This window comes from Arvicola amphibius, chromosome 4, assembly GCF_903992535.2.
Source record: "Arvicola amphibius chromosome 4, mArvAmp1.2, whole genome shotgun sequence".
Taxonomy (NCBI): domain Eukaryota; kingdom Metazoa; phylum Chordata; class Mammalia; order Rodentia; family Cricetidae; genus Arvicola; species Arvicola amphibius.
The window spans coordinates 156,707,103-156,728,524 of NC_052050.1; the positions used below are offsets into that span (position 1 = coordinate 156,707,103).

General features: G+C 49.2%; 1 protein-coding gene across 1 annotated transcript in view; it reads right to left on the reverse strand.

Annotated features, from left to right (window-relative positions):
• Myo16 (myosin XVI) overlaps window positions 1-21,422 on the reverse strand; it is a 351,974-nt gene that overhangs the window by 186,931 nt on the left and 143,621 nt on the right. Inside the window, exons 17-20 of the mRNA XM_038326520.1 lie at window positions 6,677-6,788; window positions 4,061-4,178; window positions 3,098-3,169; window positions 798-939 (exon numbers count right to left, since the gene is read on the reverse strand). Coding sequence (XP_038182448.1) covers window positions 798-939; window positions 3,098-3,169; window positions 4,061-4,178; window positions 6,677-6,788 — 444 coding nt within the window. The remainder of the gene's footprint in view (window positions 1-797; window positions 940-3,097; window positions 3,170-4,060; window positions 4,179-6,676; window positions 6,789-21,422) is intronic.

The following is a 21,422-nucleotide window of genomic DNA, read 5'->3' on the forward strand; positions in this document are numbered from 1 at the left end:
TCCTAGATTCATAAACCGTCTATTCTTCTCCATGCACAAAAGACCACATCTATACCTTCATTCTAGAGAGAACACATTTGCATATCTATGCGTGAGAGACAGTTTGATTCATCCCATCTGTGCTGGTGGGTGGGAAGGTGGGGTGGGGGCTCATATTTCTAAAGCATAATCACTAATACCCTTCCAGTGAAATTAGCTTGTTAAAATGAAGTCTGAATGAAGCCCACCCCTGGGCTGTAATATGAAACAGCTCTCTGAATTAAGCCCTGAGTTATGTATACCAGAATAACCCAGGGACTAACATCTACAGTCCCTGAATTCCATGTGGCTGGATAACTCAGGGACTAACATCCACATACCCTGAGTACCATGCGGCTGGATACCCAGGTGCCAGCATCCACAGTCCCTGAGTACCATGTGGATGGATAAACCCAGGGGCCACACATCCACAGTCCCCTGAATTCCATGTGGTGGATTACCCTAGGGGCTAGCATCCCACAGTCCCTGAGTTCCATGTGGATGGATAACCCAGGGGCCAACACCCCCACATCTCTGAGTAACCAGTGGCTGGACAACCCAGGGACCAACATCCACAGTCCCTGAGTACCATGTGGCTGGATAACCCAGGGGCCAACACCCACAGTCCCTGAGTACCATGTGGATGGATAACCCAGGGGCCAACATCCACAGTCTCTGAGTTGTGGGTGACTGTCTGGGTGACACTGGGGTCAGTGGGTCCACAGCCCCGGAGCTGGGTGTGACAGAGTAATACAGGCACAAGCATCTACGGCTCCTACCTTTTACAGTCATCTTGATTCTGGAGGCAGCAGTTCACGGCGTTTATCAGAAAACCAAACAGACGGCCGTACAGCGACTTGGCCAAGAGATCCCGGTAAAATGCAGCGATCTGTGTGGTATGCCGGCGTATTACCACATCTCCTGGATTGGTAGGAGGAAGAGGAGGTGTGAGGACAAGTGGTCTCCTCATTAGAAGCCAGCACCATGGTGTATGTCCTGTTCATTCCCCGTGACATCCACACACATCCGAAGATGCTTGAAAGGGATGCTGGGAGCACCTGTCAGTTACACGCATGACGCCATCTAAGGAGTGCCAGGTGCCTTGACTGACTAGAACTTCTGAGCACCCTGTTCACCTCTCCATGGCTGAGCCATTTCCTTGCAGTTAGAGTGCTAACTCAGGGTCCCTGCCTGTGGGTGTTTAATAACAGCCCTCCGGCTGGGCACTGAACTAGCCCTGGGACATTTGAACACTTGTCTGCCTGGAAAGTGATGGTAAAATCTACCTGTGAAGCTAGGAGACAAACCTTCAGGAGGAAGCATCCGCCACTCTCAAAAGGAGTGATGGACATCGCGGGAGAGGAGAACCTCCATAGTGAAAAGGCCAGGGAGGGGACCCAGGGAAGAGAGTTGGGGCGGCCTGGGGTACAGACACAGCTGAGATGGTACTTCTGTGGGAGACAGCACAGCGTGTGAATGGGGGTTAGGGTTCTTGTCTGTGACCTTGGCATTCTTAAGTCTCAGGCTGAGCAAGTGGCAGGGAAAGGAGAGTCCCTCTAGTTTGGAAGAGAGCAGAGCAGCCACTGAGACGATGTAGAACAGCACTGCCTTGAGAGGGCAAGGGCAAGGGCAAGGTCATGGGTGTGGAAGAGCACAAGGCAGAGAAACAAGGGCCGCCTTCTAGGAGACAGTACCAGTACCACCGCAGTTCCCAGGCTGACATGGCTGAGGGGGGGTTGTGGAAGTGGAGAAAACCAGACGGTTGCATGCTAAGGGACAAGTGAGTTTAACATGTCTTCAGAGGCACACAGCACAGGGTTCTGCTTCTGCAGAACATCACGGTGCTTCATGTGGCTGGGTGAGGATGTGTGGATGGAGAATGGCTAGGAATGACGGTGATCGGGGACCTGGAAGCCCACCCTCCAGGGAGGAGCTAAGGGAGCAGGTATCTTTGAAAGACTGTCAGCCACAGGTGAAAGCACATTAGCATTCCGTTCTGTTGTCACCACAGAATAAGGGGAAATGAGCAAAGTCCCCATGAAAACATCAGCAGAGGTTGCTATCACGGTCCAGGTAAAGAGTCGAGAGCAATGAGAATGGGAAGTATTTACGGGGTCAGGGGGATCAGAGCTACTCTGTGGAGAAGGAAGAGGGGGTAAGGGGAGCCAGCTAGACCTGGTGAGCAGCTGGGTGGACCGTGAGAAAACTCACTAAGTTGAGAAGTGTGGAGGGGAATTCTAAGAGGCAGAGGTCATAAGTCAAGCAACAAAATACCTGCAGGTGAGACCACGGGATAGCAGGTGAGTTCAGTGTAAGTCGGGGTCTGAGGGAGGCATGCAAGACAGACTCACTGGGTAGCAGGTGAGCTTAGTGTACAAGAGTGGGGGAGGCCAGCCCTCCCAGCTCTCAAGAGGAAGGTTGAAGAGCATCAATCGTGAATTTGTGGTGGATAACTAATACACACCTAGGAGATCCAGTCTCCCTGTGCACCGAGCAGGGCCACACACCACACAGGGATTAGGCATGTAGAGAGGGTTGGAAGCCGGCCTGTAAAGGGAGACAGCCTCTTGCCTTGGGCCTGGCATCCACAGTGATTAACCCCTTTTTATCTGAGTGCTTTCCTCTCTGAGGAGAGATATAGTTGTGCCCACCTCGTGACCATTTGTGAGATCAAAATTGACAACATTCGGAACAGTTGGCACTATGCCACCCACCCATAAACACCCAATAAATGACAGCTCCCATTATGAGTGGAAAAGGTGGAGAGAAGGCTGCCCTACCCCCACAAAAGGTCCTTGTTTTACGAGAATAAATCCTCTTAGACTGATGGCTTTGTTTTTCTGAACTGACAGGTTGATTAGGAAGGGGGCTAGTTAATCAGAATGGCCTCCCAGGAGCATAGCTGTATTCCCATACAGTAAAAGGGGACGAAACAGGCTTGTAACACTCTCTCCGTTAGCACTCAAACCACGCAAACAGTTTCCCCGTGTTGAGACAGATGCGTTGGTTTTTTTTTTTTTTTTAATTTTCCTACTTCAAAGAAGCCCAGGAACTGTACAAAGGTAAAAGGCAGATTTACCTTTAAAATACTGAATATCAGTTGTTAAGGCGGATGCCAGCTCATCGGTCGATACTTGCAACATGCCGGCCACTGAAATCAAAAGCAGGCTGTAAGTATGAAGTCACTGTGTATGTCGATACCAAGAACACTGCACTCTCTGTTCATCCTGTGCACGCTTCATGCAGAGACACTCAAAGGACGGAAAGCGGCTGCTACGTCTGGGGTCAAGCACACCTAGAGAAACTCCTCAGTGTTCCAAACACAAAAGGAATCCCCTGTCTATCTGGATTCTGTCTTGACACATATTGCGTCTTCATTACCCTCACAGGGCTGGACTATTTTTTCCAAATGTCTTACTAAATAACTTTGAAACAGGTGAAATAGGCGGTTTACAGAAAACATGTGGCTTAAGGGTATTTTCAAAAAGCAAAAAGTAGAAGCGGCTAGAAAGGCCATAGCAAAGAAGAGAAAGGTTTTTCAAGATAGGGTTTACATTGTAGCTTTGGGCCTGTCCTGGAACTAGATATTATAGATCAGCCTGGCCTCGAACTCACAGAGATCTGCCTTCCTCTGCCTTCCAAGTGCTAAAATTAAAGGTATGCGCCACCAACTCCCAGCCAAGAGAGAGATTTTAAACAAAGCATTTAACCGGAAGCGACGGTGTTTATAATGTTTGATGACCTGGTCTCCAAATGGTATGGGGACAGTGGTTGAGGGCAAAGACTGCTTAGATAATATCGCATGGACTGAAGTCTATGCGGATGCCCCTATGCTGTCAGTGCGGTGCGAGCTCATTTATCTGTTATCCCCTGAGCTCTTTAGAGAAAAGAAAGAGGTTCTCCCCTCCCCCCCCTTGACTCCAACCCTAGGAAGTGATTTTTTTTCCCCAAAGCTGGCTTTTTTGTACTGTGTCTCCATCTACTGGCCACTCTGTGAAACCGTACGCCAACGACATTCTCACCAAGGTGGTACTCCACTGACCTTGTTCCAGAAGCTGGAGGTCAGAGACAAAGGCTGAGTCAGCTTCAGTCAGGGCCGTGAACTGAACGTCTCCGAGGTGCAATATCGCCGCTAGGATAACAAACAGGTTCTCCACCTCCTAGGTGTTCACAGAGAACAGACAGAATTGCTCAGAGCCCATGAGCACTCCTGCAGTGGCTCTCCACTCTTCAGACCCACAACGCTCCAGAGAAACCCGATGTGGGCTCAGGATCAAATCTCAACTCAGTGTGCTTTGCCCTTAAACGGGATGTTGCTGGTCTGATAGGAATCAGCGTGTTCTGGGTAATCATCATTCCAAAAAAAAAATTAGTGATCCTTGTCCAAGCTCTGACCGGAAACACCCCTGCTGCCCCAAGCTCTCCTTGCACAGGAGGTGTAGGAAGCAGGGGAGGAGGAGAGCAGGAAGCCTGGGACTGTACAGAGGAGGAGTGAGACCTGGCATGGGGGATTGTCATCTTCCCATCTTCAGAGCGAGAGGGCCTGGAGACCTCCATCTCTAGTGATACCTACTGGGAGCATGCCACCGTTACGGCAGGCTGCAGCATTTCCCTCTGAACTCTGCTCTGTGTTAGAGAACAGCCTTTCCCCTGTTTCTTAGATGGTGCAACACAACCCCACCTCTTTAATAACGTGCATAAATCTCCCTTTAGTGTTCTGCAAGGTGGGCACCTCTGTACATACAGGCAAGGAGGATCTGAGTTGCTCTCGGGGGTTTATGATTCAGTGAGGGAGACAGGGCTATGAAAATTCACTACAACTCACAGTGGACTGTGGTAGATTTGAATCAGGAAAATCTCCCAATGGGAGCCGAAGCCATAGGATCCTGCCTCTGTCTGTGGGAAGTCGTGCCCTCTGGCCTAGGCAGCTTGCCTGTTGTTAGGGATGGGGTGGACCAGTCTCGGAGACCCATAATCCTTTGCAGATTTTGTTCCAGAGGCCTCACCTGCCCATGAGCACTGTTCTTTGTCACAGCGGAGGCCACCACTCCAAAGTGGAGCAGGTTTAGTCCTCACACTGCTTTAAAGGCTTAGATAAAGGGATGGACATCACGTCTTCTCATCGGCTACACCAGTCAGCAGGTGTATTTTGCTTGTTCTATCTTTGAGGATCAAGTGTGGAATTTCAAAGCTATGTTTCCAAGCGAATGGTATTTTGGTAAAATGGCCTCCTGCCCCCTGACTGTGCTCCTGTTCCCTAGGGGGTCTAGAAGCTCCCCGTGGAGGTGGAGAAATAAGAAAACAGACATCACAGAAGCCAGTGCAGATACAGAGCATTCAAGTGGGTGGGGCCAAGAAAAGAATAAAATGTAGACACTGGACAATTGGACCAAAAAGACCTAGACACCATCAGACTGCCTCTCATTCCTAGAACTCCAGGCTTTGAGAGGCACAGGGTCCTGCCAAGCACACTGTCTCCTTGATTACCCTGAGGGTGAGACATTTGTCTGCTCTCCTGTATGCTTCCACCTGCCCCTTCTGTCCCAGCTAGCTAAGCCTGTGGGCAAGGGTGACACAGCCTTCTGAGAGACCGAGGAGCTTGTTCTCCAGACTGTGGGCATACCAGGGTGCCCCATGACCTCTTGTTAATCATTCCCGGGGAATATGCCACAACCCAAAATACTTCCATATTGAGAGGGCAGAGGAGATCACACATCAAGAAAACAGAAATGGCTCCCGAGAGCATCCTCCGTGGGCTCAACCATTCATGTCTAATCTCAGGACCAGCCCTGTTCAGAGTAGTAACCTCTAACCACAAGGCTATTTAAATTTAAATTAATATTTTAAGATAGGAAAAAACAATTCCCTCAGTCTCATTAGCCACGTGCTAAGTGACCAGTATCCAGACAGAGCTAGCAGTCCTAGGCAGTTTGGCCTGGGCCATGGGCCTTCCCGTTGTCTTGGAAATTGCTATGGCATCGCTGTTGGCTAAAACTTTCCACACATTCTCTGGCTTCCCAGAGAAGATACGTAAGTGAGTTACGGTAGTTTGCAGGGTGATCATTTTATAGTACACAGTTTCTTCAGACTGGCCAGGTTCCTCAAGAGTCCGCTAACATGGTGACGTGGTTTGTTCTAGATACATATGTGAAAGGGTTTTTCTATTTCTGCTCCAAATGGCAGGGCTGGGAGAGATGGCTCCGTGCGTGGCTCGGAGTACTGAGTTCTCTTGCAGAGGACCTGGGTTTGGTTCCTAGCACCCATAAGGCAGCTTGGAACTTTATGTAGTTACTGTTTTAAGAGACCTAATGCCCTCTTCTGTCCTCCATGGGCACTGCATGCAAGCAAAACACCCACACACATAAAATTAAATTCAAAAAGAAAAGAAAAGGAACTAGCATCAACTTCTTGTTGCTGTGTGTTATGTAGTGTCTGCCGTCCTGGAACCTGCTGTTCTTCTGTCCTTGTTTGTCTCCTATCCCGACTGGACAGCAGGTCCCAGGAGGCCAGATGGAAGCCTGTTCTCTGCTGGACACTGTCAGGGCTGGCAACAACCAATGGGCTCTATCGAGACTCAGGAAATGGTTTGGGCTGAGCGAATCTTTACAAACTGGTGGAGGCCGGCTTTCTGTGTGCAATCCCCAATGAGGAGACTCACCAGGCTGCTGAAGCCGATCACATTCAGAGCATGTTTCAGAACCGCAAGTCTCTCCTTGTTCAGGGAGCGCTCTGCTGTGGAGACGTCTTCCTGCGTGCCTTGGTTCATATACCTGTGAAGATAAACACAGTGTTATGGCTTGGAGCCAAACGGCAGCGGGGAAAGGTGACCTCATCCACACCTGGTGTCTGTCCTAATGGAAATCACCTGGACGCTATGTCCCCAGGTGTTTACAAAGCTACACAGGAGCACATGATGTTTCAGGAAAGACAGTGATTCTTGTACCAGACCATAATCCCACTGACGATGCGAGCTCACCTTACCTGAACCCTTTTTGGTGAGTGGAGACGGTCACCAACTGTGAACTTCATATAGGAAGTTGGCAGGTGCCAGAACTGGCAACGCAACTCCCATTTGCATGAAGGATGCTTAATGTATACTAATGTATTATTCCTGCTTGCCAGTAGCATTTAATTTTAAGGTTGCTGATTAATTTCCTTTGCTTGACAAACCCGTAGGCATCGATTGCCAAAGGTAGGCAAATCAAAGAAGCTGAGGACTCAAAGACAAAGGCTTCCTCCAGGAAACTCGGCAGGAACAAATTAGGTACCCAGGTCAGAGACAAGAGGAGAGCTCCTCCAACCCAGCACGAAGGCAGAGCAACTGACCTGAGCTGTGGGCATAAGATGCTCCTCAGTGTGAAGGAAGCGGGCAGGCACAAGGAGGAAAAACCAGGGAGGAGTAAGGCTCCATGCTGAGAACCCGGGCATAAGTGAGAACAGGCCTAGTTTGCAAGCAATGCCAGTGTCCCGAGAACACGCAGCAGACACATGAAGTGACACATGGTTAGTCACACATGGTGTGCACAGGTACAGGGGTCAACAGAATGAGAATCCAGAGTGAGGAAAACAACAGTTGCCAGGGAAGGAGGAAGAGCCAGGGCTTTGAGCCTTGTGAAGGAGTTCTAGTTATGTCTGGCAGGTGACAAGAACCCTGGGGGAGGGGGTAGAAGAGAAGAGAGGTGTCAGGTCAGGTGCTCAGAAGTGACCTTGTCCTCCAGAAGAAGACCCCCTGCAAAGAGATAAAATGACTAAGGCAGGGGGCATCTAGACAGGTGTCAGGGGAGGCCAAGGCAGGGGAGGGGCAGGGTCAGAGTAGGTAGACTGAGCTGGGCAGGGGAAGGGCTGGCAGAGGGGGTAGACTGAGGTGGGCAGGGGAGGGGGGTGAAGTGGAGGGGTAGACTGGGCTGGGTGAGGGAGGGCTGGGTAAGAGGAAGAAGCACAGTGTTTGGTACCTGGTCAGTGTCCTTGGAATGGTGAATTGACATCACCAGCTACAGTAATCAAGGAGGGTGAGCTGGAATCTTTAGAGAGAAAGCCTCATGTTTGTATCAGCCATGTCAAATGTAAACTGAACTGTTAGACAGAGAAATAACAGCTTTAAGAATCTAGAACTCAAAAACAGCAAGGCCTGAAAACCACTTGAGTAGACAAGTTCACAGAACAGGGCACTGTGGACAAATAAGACTAGCTTTTCTCCATCCATTCTGCACAGGAGAGAAAAACATACAATTTCTGAAGGCAGAAGGAAGATTTCTGGGAAAAATTATAAGAGCGTGAAGGAGTGAAAAAGCTTAGTGTGCAGCCTATACATGTATGAAGATACCAGAAAGGGGCCTGGAAGGGAGAAGGATGGATGGGCTGATGAAGACACTGGGTATATAGATAGATGGATGACGGATAAGCAGAGGTAACATGTATGTAAGTAGATGGATGGATAGATGGATAGATAGATAGATAGATAGATAGACAGATAGATAGATAGATAGATGATAGATAGATAGATGATAGATACAAGTATATCTGTAGATGGTAAATGATAGATAGATTATAGATAGACGGATAGATGATTGACAAAGTATATTGGTAGATGGTAAATGATAGATAGATAGATGATAGGCAGATAGATGATAAAAGAATGATTGACAGATGGCAGATAGGTGAATGATAGAAGAGTAATAGATAGACTATAGATAGATAATAGATGATATAAATATAGATGATAAATAGACAGACACATAGACAGAAAACAATCCAGGTAAGATGGCACCCTTACATGCCTGAATCCCAAGTGGCAGGAGGATTCTGAGTCAAAGACCACCTCACATATCAGAGCATCAGAGCAGGGACAAAGTGAACCTGGACACTTAATGACACTCTGCCTTAAAATAAAAATTAAGGAACGTGCTGAGGCTGCAGCCAAGCGATGCAGCATTTACCTTGTGCACACAGGTTACTCAGTTAACAAAAGGCAGACAGACAATCAGTAAACAAACACCAGAGTGTGTGTGGTAGCACACACTGAGGATCCCAGTACTTTGGAACGGAGGCAGAAGTATCAGCCCATCAAGCCTAGCCTTGGGTGATGACTGAGTGAGTTTGGACAAGATCCTGGACTACACGAGATCCTGTCTCAAGAAAACAACCAGTCAAATGAGCACGAATATAACGTTTCCATCCGATATGGAAGGACCCTCAGCTTTTCTGCATTATCTAGAATGACAGACAAGAAATGCATTTCGTAATTCCCATCAGACTGTGCCTCGGCATGAGGGAGGCTGTGATTAAAAAAAAATTACATGTTTATATTTTATTTACTAAAGGTAGTAATTTTCCCGTTGACATCTCTCATCATGAGACCACACGCTGGAAAGTATGTCTGAGGGAATATCAAAACTGATCATCTCCAAGGAGACTTGACTCTGAGGAACATTTCAACTCCCTTCACTCTCCAGGTGACAGAGCGAGCACACAGGCCACTGAACAGAATAGAAAGCTCCCATTTCGGCCTCAGCGTGGCTGTGGTACCTTGCTTTCCACACTCCTAGGCACGTGAGGCCTTCCAGGTAGGTGGGAGTCAGTCAGCAGGTCCTGTTGCTGACAGACAGCACCCTTGGTTAAGTAAGTTGTCGATCAGATTACAGTAAGGGGGCTTTCTGAGAAACTCCAGCAATGTAGAATCCTTTTTGTCAAAGTTTCGCCTTTTTCCTCAAGCAGAAGTAAGAAGTATTGTCCCAAACCTCAGGTGCCCACATGGCCTTCGATGGTAATAGGAGTCATGGACATCAACACAGACCCTGGCTACAATAGGGTCATGGACCCAGACATGGCCCTCAGCTGCAGCTCTGGCCTGGATGTCACCATGGCAATGGGTAGCAGCACAGGCCACTCAGATCTATATGGCCCTGGCTGCAGCATGGCCCCTGGACACCAGCATGGTATCAGGTGACTGGCCAGACCTCAGGCAACCACAGGGCCCTCGGTTGCAACAGAAGTGGGAGGGGCAGCCCCAGTGGCCTGGACTGACCAGCTCAGCTGCCACGCAGGCCCACATCCAGGGCCTTGGGTGGGCCAACCCTAACATCCGCCCATCTGTGTCCTGCTGGAGTTCCTGAAGGAACTGGTCTTGTAGAATTATACTACAGGACCTCTGTGACTTGGGGTGACCACGGGATATCAGAGAGGAACTTCAGTGAGGGCACAGTGGGATGGTGTATCAGAGGCCAGAGGTCTTAAGCCAGACCAGTGACCCACCCCAGTGGACAGTCACAAGTAACTGAAAGAGTGGACTGTGTGACACCCTGAGGCTCCCAGTACACTAGGTGTTGGTAAGGTGGGGAATCATGGAGGCACCAAGAGGTTTTGCTTGTTTGGTTTGGTTTTAATTGTTTTAAATTTTCACAGCAAGGGTGAGAGGCATCTGGGAGCACTGGGAGATGAGTGGAATTGGGGTGCCTGACGTGAAATTCCCAAAGAATCAATAAAGAAATCATGTTTTATAAAATCTCCACAAAGTATTAGAGGCCAGGTGCAAGACCCTACACTGGTCAATGAGACCCGAACGGCTGTTCTGCAATCCTCCTTTCCTGCTTGCCATCTGAACAGGGTTACCTAGACCCGCTGATCCAAGCGTGGGTGGGGGACTGGTCCCTCACCCCCTTTCCTTACAGAGTAGCTGTGTGAAAACATACCCAGGGTGCCACATTAATGATATGGGGTATCTCCTTCCTGACAGTGCCGGTCACCTGGCTCTTTGCATAGAAGTCAGCAGGGTACTCCACCACTGAAGAGTACTATGTGCCCTGCCCATTAGGTGCTGACAGCATTGCTCCCAGGATGTTTCGGCTATCTCTGCACACTGTTTTATCCTGGTCACTGTAACAGAGGTACCTAGTAGATGCCTGGATGGGCGAGATAGACGCTTGCCAGAAGGGAATGGGCAGCGCTCGGTGAATGGTCGCTTAAACGAGCAACGCCATCTTCCTGAGGATATGGAGATAAAAATCCGGGCAGTGACAAAGTTCCACTAAAACATCTCTTACATCCCCAGAGACTGGAACTTTGGCTGGGTCCCACAGCCAGAGTTAATAATACACCTGCAGTCACGTTAGACTTGACTGCTAACCTTGCGTACCCAGCCTGATTGTTTAACCTGCCTCTAAAGAGGACCATAGAGCAATCGACCTTCCTTGCCTTGGTTTCCCATGTCGTCAGCTTTTACACCCTAAGCTAATACATAGCTGTACCTTAAGTCATGCACTCTCCCATGCCCCGACCCACAAAATGATGCATGTTTGTATGTAGGCTATGGTAATGAATGCTGGAAACAGGGGAAAGAAGATGTAACAAGCGAATCAGAAGGGGATGTTCACGGCACTTAAAATGGTTATGTGCCCCAAATGTGGACTGCTTAAAATGGAGGACATCTGTACCCCATGACAGTGGCCTTTGCAGATTCAGATTGCCCTCCGAGGGGATGGCTGGGGTCAGGGTTTGACTTCCCTGTCATCTGACTTAGCAGTCAACAGACGGCATCTGTCACAGAAGCTTCGCGCCCCCTTGGCAAACACATCGGGATCAACATCTGTGTGCCGGACTGTTGGTCTCTAGCTCTTCTCATTCACTAATCAGTGTCTCTCGGCCCCCAGAGCTCCTGTCTTAGCACTCACGCATTGAGTGACAATGTGACAATCACACACCTACAGCGGGAACAATCTACTTTGTCATCTCCCTTCTTTGATTCACATAGGACAGGGAACAGAACTCTTGATAAAGCGCATGCCTCTCAACGTCCAGAGTCAGGATATTAGAGTCAGGATATTAGAGCTTGATGTTTTATGACCGGTGGGTCAGGAGAATATGCCAGGTGCTGCTTCTCTCAAAGCGCTGGAGAACGTAACTTCAAGGCTATATACATGGATTAAAAACTTTGCTCATTTTAAAATTATTTATTTGTGTGTGTTGCGGTGGTGGTGGGGGGGCGTGACTTGAACATGTTTGGATCAGAGGACCACTTTCGGGAGCCAGTTCTCTCCTTTGACCCTGTATCTTCTAAGGATGAAGCTCAGGTGTCCAGGCTTGGCAGCACCGCCACTGCTGAGTCATCTAGTCAGCCCTGGCAAAAGCTGCTTTTGCCTCCAGCGGACACAGCAATAAAATCTAAATCTGCCTGCACAGTGAATCTCAAGAGACTTCCCGTGCTACCAGAAGGATCCACAGTAAGTATCTCTTCCTGGATCTGCTATGTAGAAGGGCAAATACTGAAGGCTCTGCCCCAGCCGGGGTCTCTCTCCCAGGATGGGAATCCAGGCTAGCCGTGACAGGCTGTGAATAATGAACGCAAAAAGAATGCTCCGCAGAAAATGTCAACCTAGAATTTCAATGTCCTGTGACCTTTCCGTGCGCCACATCTGTGCTCCAGGGATGTTTTATGCGTTGGCATACAGTGGTGGGCTCATGCCCACACATGTCCTTCAGCACACATGAGATGATTCTCTTTACCTGTACATGTACCCCTAGTTCAGGAGAACAATTCCTCTTAACTGGATGTGTATCCTCGGTGTGCATGGATGGCAGGGCATGCTCAAACATAAGCAATCCTACAAGCTAAAAACAAAAGGCACGGACCCATTCTCTAAGTCCTAACTCACAGGAGCCAGTGTGCTCACCTCTGCTTTTTACCAGCCCTGCACACACACACAAGGACATGTTTTCCCCATCACGGGATAAGAAACATTCTCCGTGGTGACATTTAATACAGGTGAGAAGGTCCCATTCTGCTTCCTTTTCTTCCAGGACACCAAAAGGCAATGTCCTTAGGAGCAAGCTGGATGAAAGCCAGGCATGGTGGCACATGCCTTTAATCTAAGCACTCAGTCAGTGGGGGCAGGTGGATCTCTGAGTCTGAGGCTAGCCGGCTCTGCAAAGAGAGCCAGGGAGGCTCTGCCCTGGGAAAAAGGAGGAGTGGACAATGGCTGAGCATTCCTGTTACCTGTTCAAAGCAAGAGATCCAGATGGGTGTTGGAGAGAGGGGACATCAAGGAAACCAAGCGTGGCGGACAGCTGCCATGATGAGGCTGACCCCATGCCCACCCTGTTAGAATTATCCTGGCTCAGAACTCCTGCCAGCCGATTTGCTGGCACCCATTATTCCTACTACCTTAAATGTCTGCACCATTTCAACTTTTCTCTAGATGGGGCATCTCCCTGCTTACACGGAAACTCCACTCTATGTCGTGAACCACACATTTAACCATATGAAACAAAATCCACTCGAGGAAACAAGACAGCGCAGAGCATGAAAATGCTGATGGCCGGGGCTGTGAAAACGGCCGGGCAATGACTCAGTTGGTAAAACACCTGCTGGTCCATCATGAGGACCTGAGTTAGGATCAAATCCAGATGTGGAAGCCGGGACCTGCAACTCTAATATCAGGGAGGCAACGATAGGAGGATTCCTGCAGCTCACTGGCCAGCCAGTCTAGACAGTGGCTGAGCTCCAGGATCAGTGATAGACCCTGACCAAAATGAAAACAAAGGTGGGAGGCAACACAAAACAGTATTTGACACGGCCCTCTGTCTTCTATGCACGTGTGCACAGATGAGGAAACAGACACGGGTGTAGGCCATACATACATGTACACAAAATGCTGCCGATGCTACACTAACAGGACCCTGCTTCATCTGAACCAGGAGAGGATGCTGAGTAAGGCCTCACGATGGGCAATGATGCTATTTTTCACTTTGCATGCACTACAAGGATCCACGCTGCCCCCACAGGCCTGTCATAGACAGCTGTCCAAGGTGCCATTCCACCTTTGACCAGAGATTCCGCATAGAAACGCAGTATTTACAATGGCACCATGCATACCTGGGAAAGGCTTTCACGCTGTTACCTTTGCATCGGGACGTCTGTTTTTCCACACCGAGTGGGCATATCATCTCATGAATTCGCCAACCTACAGATGCTGAATGTTGGTCAACCTTACTTCCTAGGACAGTGAACCCTGAAGAAAGCAGGGCATCCCACTCCATCACTAAATGACATGGAGACCTTAAGACAAAATGAGGGATGGTAGAATTTTCTAGACTTACAGGTAAGGTTAGCAGTCTGTGATTCTCAAAAGAGCAGGAGAAGGTCTTCATAGAGAAGCTGAAAAGGGGAAGTTCAGGTGAGACACCATCCAGTGTCTTTGAGATACACTACTGATTAAAAATGATGACGTTTCAGTTACGACAACAGAAATTATGTTTCTATATGGGCTAAGAGCTGTGATTCCTGGGGACCCACGGTGAATGAAGTACGTAACTGCCCACACATAGCAAGCAGGGCAGCCGGAAAGAAGAGTCAATACAGAATGTCTGCGAGAAGCATAGAAAACATAGAGCTTGTACTACAGAGACTTGTGTGTTAGCTATGGGATAGTGATGGTTAAGTCTGGGAGGACACAGCAACATTTAAAGTATGTTCTTGGTTTACCTAGACTCTGATATGCTGGGACACGTTCAGATGGGACCAGAGTAAGCAAAAGCTAAGTGCATTTCAGTCAGGATGGGTGAGAGACTCTCAGGCCTGCACACCTGCTGTCTGGGCAGCTCATTCCCAGAGGCTTCGGAGCCTGGGATTCTTCAACACTGAAAACAAAACCAAAACCAAAACAAAACAAAACAACCAACCAAACAAACAAAAATCTTTTTAAGGGAGGTGAACTTAGAGTCACGCAAGTGTTTTGAGCTAAGTATTCCTTGTAATAATTGTATTACACAAGCCGGAGCAAAAATAGCCAGCTAATGGAATTACCACTTGAAACAGTGAATGAAGGATTGCAAAGAGGATCTCTAGTCAGAAGAGTTCAGCGGTTCGCCTGATAAGCAGGCTGTGGAAAGCAGACCTGGGCTTCCACAGACTCTGGGCGAGTGCTGGGCTGTGCTGACTACAAATTCACAATGGGCTATATTTGGGCCAAGGAATCCACAGAAATGACTTATTATTGTATGACTGTAAAACTAAATTGGTTTCTATGTATTTAATAAAATCCAGTCAATTGAACAAAACAAAATCAGTTTGCTTTGAATTAAAGAGGATACATTTGCTGTAACCAAAGCAACACCATATGGCGTGTAAATTTTAAGATAATTTGAACTTCATAGTTACATAGCACCAGAGACAGGGTGTGTCCCTCAAATGAATCCGTGCCTAGAGAAGACTCTACAAGGGAACACACTGAGACCTGTGTCTACTTCCGGGTTCTGACTGAGGCTCTTTTGTGGCGTTGGGCCACATCAAGAGGCCATGTCTGTTAGAGAGGCAGGATAGGACCCGGAGCTGGAGAGAGGGCTGAATGTCACTGTGAGTCCATCCCAGGCTTCATCGCACACCGCTGACCATGACCTCTCCTATCTAGCTAGCTTTCACTCAGCAAGGATTCAGACTCTGTAGTCTACAGACTCCACCCAGTCGGCCTTGTCAGTGCCCTCCTCCCTAGAAGCCGTGCGTCGAGACTCGTGCAACTGAAGTCCATGCTATATAACAGAACTTCATGTGGGGGAGCCCAAAGGTGGGTAGACTATCCTAAAATGAGCCACTTAGGAAGAGCAGTGAGAAGCAGTCTACTGTGTGACATGGGCTGACGTCCCTGAACTTCATCCTGGGAAATGGGGCTCACTCTGAGGGCTTTCTCTGTGACGCTGGGTCCTGTCACTCCCGCTCCTCAGTCACCGAACACCTTCCGTGCCGTTTGCTGTGCTCATCTCGAGGGAGAAGGGCAGACATACACCTTATTTCAGAAAAGGGGGAGGTGGCCAGGTGTAGAAAATCAGACGTGAGCGCTCATCGTAGCTGTGCTGCTGCAGCTCAAAGCGCGAGTGTCTTACTCTGCTTTCTTACTCCTGTGCAACCTCCTTATTTAATTAACGTTAAAGCTTCCGGGTTCCCTTTCTTTCTTCAATGTCATTTTCACCTCTCAGTCACCCCGGCTCCTGCCTGCAGCGCCCACACCCTGTTTTTAATTGACTGTTCAAACTCGCATGCGAGCAGCAATTTCATGGCTAGAGTACACAGCGAAAACACGGGCATTCTTGTACTGAGCTGACAGGAGACAGTTAGGAGGCCGTAACAAAGGGACGAAAGGACAATTAAGAAAAATACCCAAGTCAAGATTGCACGCAGTTCTGTTTACCACAGAATGTTTGAACAGGTGAGCCATCACAGCATGCTTGGGACAAAGCATTCTGGCCTGGGTGTGACACACAGATGTTATGCAAATCACACCTGGGATGGGTCAGCTGGGGCAGGTGATGGAACTGTGGGCGGTGCCACCTAGGGCCTTCGGTAAACATTGTAAGCGTGTTATTTCCCTTGTACATGCCAGGTTAATCTATTCACAAGCTGAAGGTCTCTGGCTCAGGCACTTCTAGGGATGCCTTGCAGATGCATAGAGACACAGTGAAAATTTGACAAATATGGTGTTGGAGTGAAATGTAGTGAGGTCCATGCCTTGGGCTGACACGGGACACTTATCTGCAGCGTACGTCCCTATTACTAATGATCGAGCACACACAGAGACTCACAGATATTCCGTCAGCCTTAACAGGCAATCCAGGCAAGTTCAAACAACCCAAGACCATTACCCACTTAGAATGTATAATTAAGAAGAGAATCCGGGAAAGGCACTACCTGAGAATGCCTTGTTATTCAGCTCAGAGACACTGTGGGCCAGCTCACCTGCAACTATGGCTTTTAGAAAGGGGGCAGGCATCGATGGACGTGAGGGATCATTTACTGTCCAACGAGGCCCCACCTATTCCTGAGTGAGCACAGGCTTTTCTTATTCTGCTTCCTGTATCCAAAGGCTCTGCCTCAAACGGTCATGTGTGGGAAGGAGCATGCCACTAGCCTAGAAATGCATCTGGTGTACAGACAAGGTGCTGGGGTCTCAGTGCTCTGCGAAAGCCCTGCCTGTGATACCCAGGCAGGTGGCAGAGATGGCTACATCGACATCTTCCCCAGAGGAGTCAAGACCACCGCTGGCTTTTTCCTGTTCCTGGGTGTTCAGACTTCAGTGGCACACTAGCGATTCTAAGCCGAGGGTTGGCATGAAAGAGTCTGGAGGGCTGACCAACCAATGGAGAACTCTGGAGACCTCACCCTCCGCTTAGGCCACGCAGGTCCCCAGCTAAGTACTTAGAAATATCATATGTCTTGGCTCCATTTCTGTTGTTGTGATAAAAATGTCCCAATTGAGAGTCACCTAGGAGAGAAAATATTCACCAGCTCCCCTTTTCAGGTTGCTGTTTATCACTGAGGGGAAGTAGCTAGTTGCAACACACCCACAGTTAAGAGCAGGGAGGATGAATGCGTACATACTTGCTAGGGCTCAGCTCACACTCTACACTCACACAGTCCGCGAGCACCAGCCTAGGTAATGGTGCTGCCCATAGTGACGTGGGTCTTCCAGCGCTGTCACAGACACGCCCACAGGCCAGTCTCGTCCGGTCTCACATTGAGACTTCCTTTCCAGTTGATTCTCAATTGCGGCAAGTTAAAGATGGAAACCAACCACCATTCCATGACACACCCTAAGCGACAGGTTACAGGACAGCCTCTTTGGGCAACCAGTGGCAAAGATAGCAAGCAACCATAGACGGCAGGCCATAGACTATACAAAAAGTATGTTTAAGACTCCCGTAGAAGTAAAACAGATGGGATAGAAGAAAAGGGACAAGGAACAATATTTGAGAGAAACGCAGACTTTAAAAATGATCAAAACCAAACTCTCAGAGGTGGAAGTCACTGAGATGAATATTCAGGACAGGAATTAAGCATCGACTCAGGAAGGGATGAGCCACGGGGTAGTACTATGGAAATTTCCCAGAGGGAAGTACAGCATGAACAGAGGTGAAAACATCAAAGATAATTCAGGGAGGAGACAGAATGAAGAAGTATGGCATCGTCTTGAGGGTGCCGGGGAAGAGGGAGAACCCCAAGGCAAAGGCCACATCTTCCAGATTTGGTTAAACTGGGTGCACCTGGGGAGGGGCTGCCAACAACAGCATCTGCTTTTAAAACTCCAAGCCCCTGTGGTAAACTAGACTTTGACATATGCACGCAGAACGGTGTGAGTTTACTTGTTCTGTCCTTCTCTTTTATGCTCACTGTGTGGCACTGATGATGGAGCTAGGTCAGGATTCTGAATCTTATAATGCATGATGCTGGGAGGAGCCAAGCAGACCACACATGGCCAGGGTGAACGTCTCGATGCATGCTAGCACTCTGTACCTCTATGTTCAGAAGGTGAAGGAGCAGCGGTAACCTACATGTCAGGGGTGGCCACAGAGAGCAGCAGGCACATAGACAAAGACAAGGGGAAGGCATTCTGCTCATTCACCAAACAAGACTAGAGAGCTACAAGGTGAGGGGCAGCTATGCACAGCTGCTGTGGTTGGCCAGCGGGGAACTGGCTTGAAAAGGGACAGACAGAGATGCCAACGGATACTTTAGATAGCTCCAAATGCCTACAGCACTGGCTTCGAGCTTTGCTATTCTGGACACTTGGAAACTGAGTCCCAAGGGTGTCCAGTTTACAAGAGAGGGCGATGCCAAGCTGCTCACACTACAGAACTGAGGACGCTGCTCCAGACGAAGGCTGCTCTGCAGAGGGAGCCCCAACTCCCCAGGGTGACTACACAATGCAGGCTTTATCCTTCAGCGTGGAAAAAGACCCTGGCAGGAAGAGTCCATACCATGCAGAAGGCACCACTCAGTCCTGTCTGAGGACAGCTTTAGGAACTGCCACGCTTGTTCTTCTGTGTGGCCACGTGAACCCACAAGTCTCCAGAGTGGGGCTTCTTATCGTTTCCATTCATTACCCCCCTCAGCCAGGAACTTTTGGTGCGACCCTGAGTATTTACAGAGGTATACAAGCAAGTATACAAAACAAGCATTTTACCATACAGCATACAAAGAAATTTCTCAAAAAGTATCTCTTTAGTATGAATTTAATCATTGATTAAAATGGGAAGGAAATATATACACCAATGAGATCGCTTCTTTATTTTTACATAAAAACCCATCATAACTCCCCAGGACCCTCTGCACATCTTGAGTGTGGTATACCTCTGGCCAGGTTGGAACAGGCACACCTCCTACCCCAGCAAATTTCCTATGTATAACAATACGATTATTGATTGCATTAAAATGCATCTCCAACCGTGGGGGCGAGTGCAGAGGTTTGTGATACCCTGTGAGATGCCGTGAGCTTCCTGTGGCCTGGAAATCTCCATAGCCAAAGAAAAGCCACTGCCACAACCAGGTAAACATTTGACAGATGACACGCAATGCCTGTGACAGCATATCTACTTAGGTCTCTGCAGCCCGGAGCAACCTGCCGGCGGAGGGGGGGGAGACCTTGCAGAGAGCAAGTTATGTAAAAACACAGTCATCACATGGACGCTCACTGATGAGTTTAGCAGAAGCAACAGCGAGACTGAAAAGAGCAGGGATGGCAAAATTCTCCACCTGAATTCCACAACTGCCAGCTGGGAGGGAAAGCATACAGAAAAGGCTATGGGCCTTGGCACCTCAGCCAAGAAGCCAGGCATATTTGGAGAGACACGAGAAGGGAGGCTTGCAGAGGCGGGGTGGCAAGCCTGCATGGGCTGTGGGTTCAGGTTCCTCTCACCTGCCGGCCTCACTGTGGGGTAGCGCCACCCAGCCAAGGTGACCCCAGGGTCTTGCACTATCCACCCACTGCCTGCAACTCTGCAGAGGTCTTTTCCTAGCAGCTGGACTGCCAGCCACTGCTGTCACCTAACCAGCTGTCTCCTGCAGACTCTGAAAACCCTACGGCTTCCTGAGATCTATGTTTTCCACTTTAATGTCTCCACTGTGTTCCCAAGCCACCCCGCTTCTCTGAATGGGGCATTCCCACTGGGGCACTAAGGTTGACAAAAGTGGGTTTTCTGAGCAGGGCATGCCAACCAGGACACTAAGGTGGACAAAGGTGGGTTTTCTGAGCAGGGCATGCTGACCAGGGCACTAAGGTGGACAAAGGTGGGGTTTTCTGAGCAGGGCACGCTGACCAGGCCACTAAGGTTGTATTTGTCTCCACTGCTGCAGGCGCTACCTTCTGTGTGATTGGCCCTCATGCCAGGTGCTACTTCCAAGTGTGACTGTCACAACTGGAAGGCAGTTTTCTAGGACTGAGTGCAAACCTTCTTAGCAAACCACTGATCTGAACAAAATCCACCCCCACTGAAGCTGCCACACGTCAGTAGCTGGAGGGGCCTCCCTCAGAGCCACAAAACCTGGCCATCTTCCTGTGATGATGCAAATCATTCTCCACCCAGCCCACCCCCATACACACAATTCCCCCTGCTGCCTCTGCTATTTTTCTCTCCCAATTTCGTGAGCTCTGTGTGTTTAGAGCCCACTGAGTTCACTGTGGTGGCTGAATGACATGTCCCCACAGTCTTGGGCACTTGAACTCTTGGTCCCCAGGTGCTGTTTCAGCGCACAGTTGGGGCGGGAGTTGAGGCTTCTCAAAGCGTGCTCTCTTTTCTGGGCTTGCTTTGCTGGTTCGCAGCCACCGTGCCTGCCTGCTGCCATGCTGCCATGCTCCCATGCCGTGATGGTGATGGACTCTTATCCCTCAGGAATCACAAGCTGAAATAGACCCTCCTATAAAATACTTTGGTGGTGGTGTTTTTATGTTTGTATGTGGGCAGGGATAGGAACACCCCCTGGAACATAGGTAGCCTCACACGGATTGTATCCTTGAACCTCCAGCGGCCACCAGCTGCCAGTAGCTCCTCAGTTAGGGGTGGGACTTCATGACCCCTTCCGTCCCCTCTGAAGGGATTTTGTCTGGCTCGAGCCTCCTCTTTCAGTTCTTAGGCATGCTGGCATAGTTACATTGTTGCCTTAGGTCATGGAGGCATCCCAGTGAATGTGACAGAAAAGTAACAGAGTTCTGTGCTTCCGGTGGGTGTGCTGTTAAAGTCCCCACACTCCCTGTGTGGCACCAAGCATGCCTGCCGCATTTGTCTGCAGCCTAGGAGAGCTGGCCTCCTGCCCGATACAGCTGGAATAGACGTGTGCTGAGCCTATGTCAACGCAGTCTGAACCACAGTGGGGTTGTTAATTTCAGTCCCAAGACCCCAGGTCCGGCCACAGACTGACAAGGCAAAAGCTGTAACAGCTGACTTTGAAGCAGGTGACTTTAGCTTTACATGCACACGTGTAAACACACCGACCTGGTCCCAGGACGCTATAGAAGCCAAGCCTGTGACCCACATGTTCCCTGTGAGCCTGAGAGAGTCCTCTAAAACACGGAATCAGTACTAAGACCCTCCCCTCCCCACTCCAGCTGAGCTGACAACTTCTCTTCATTGTAATTAAACAAATCAGA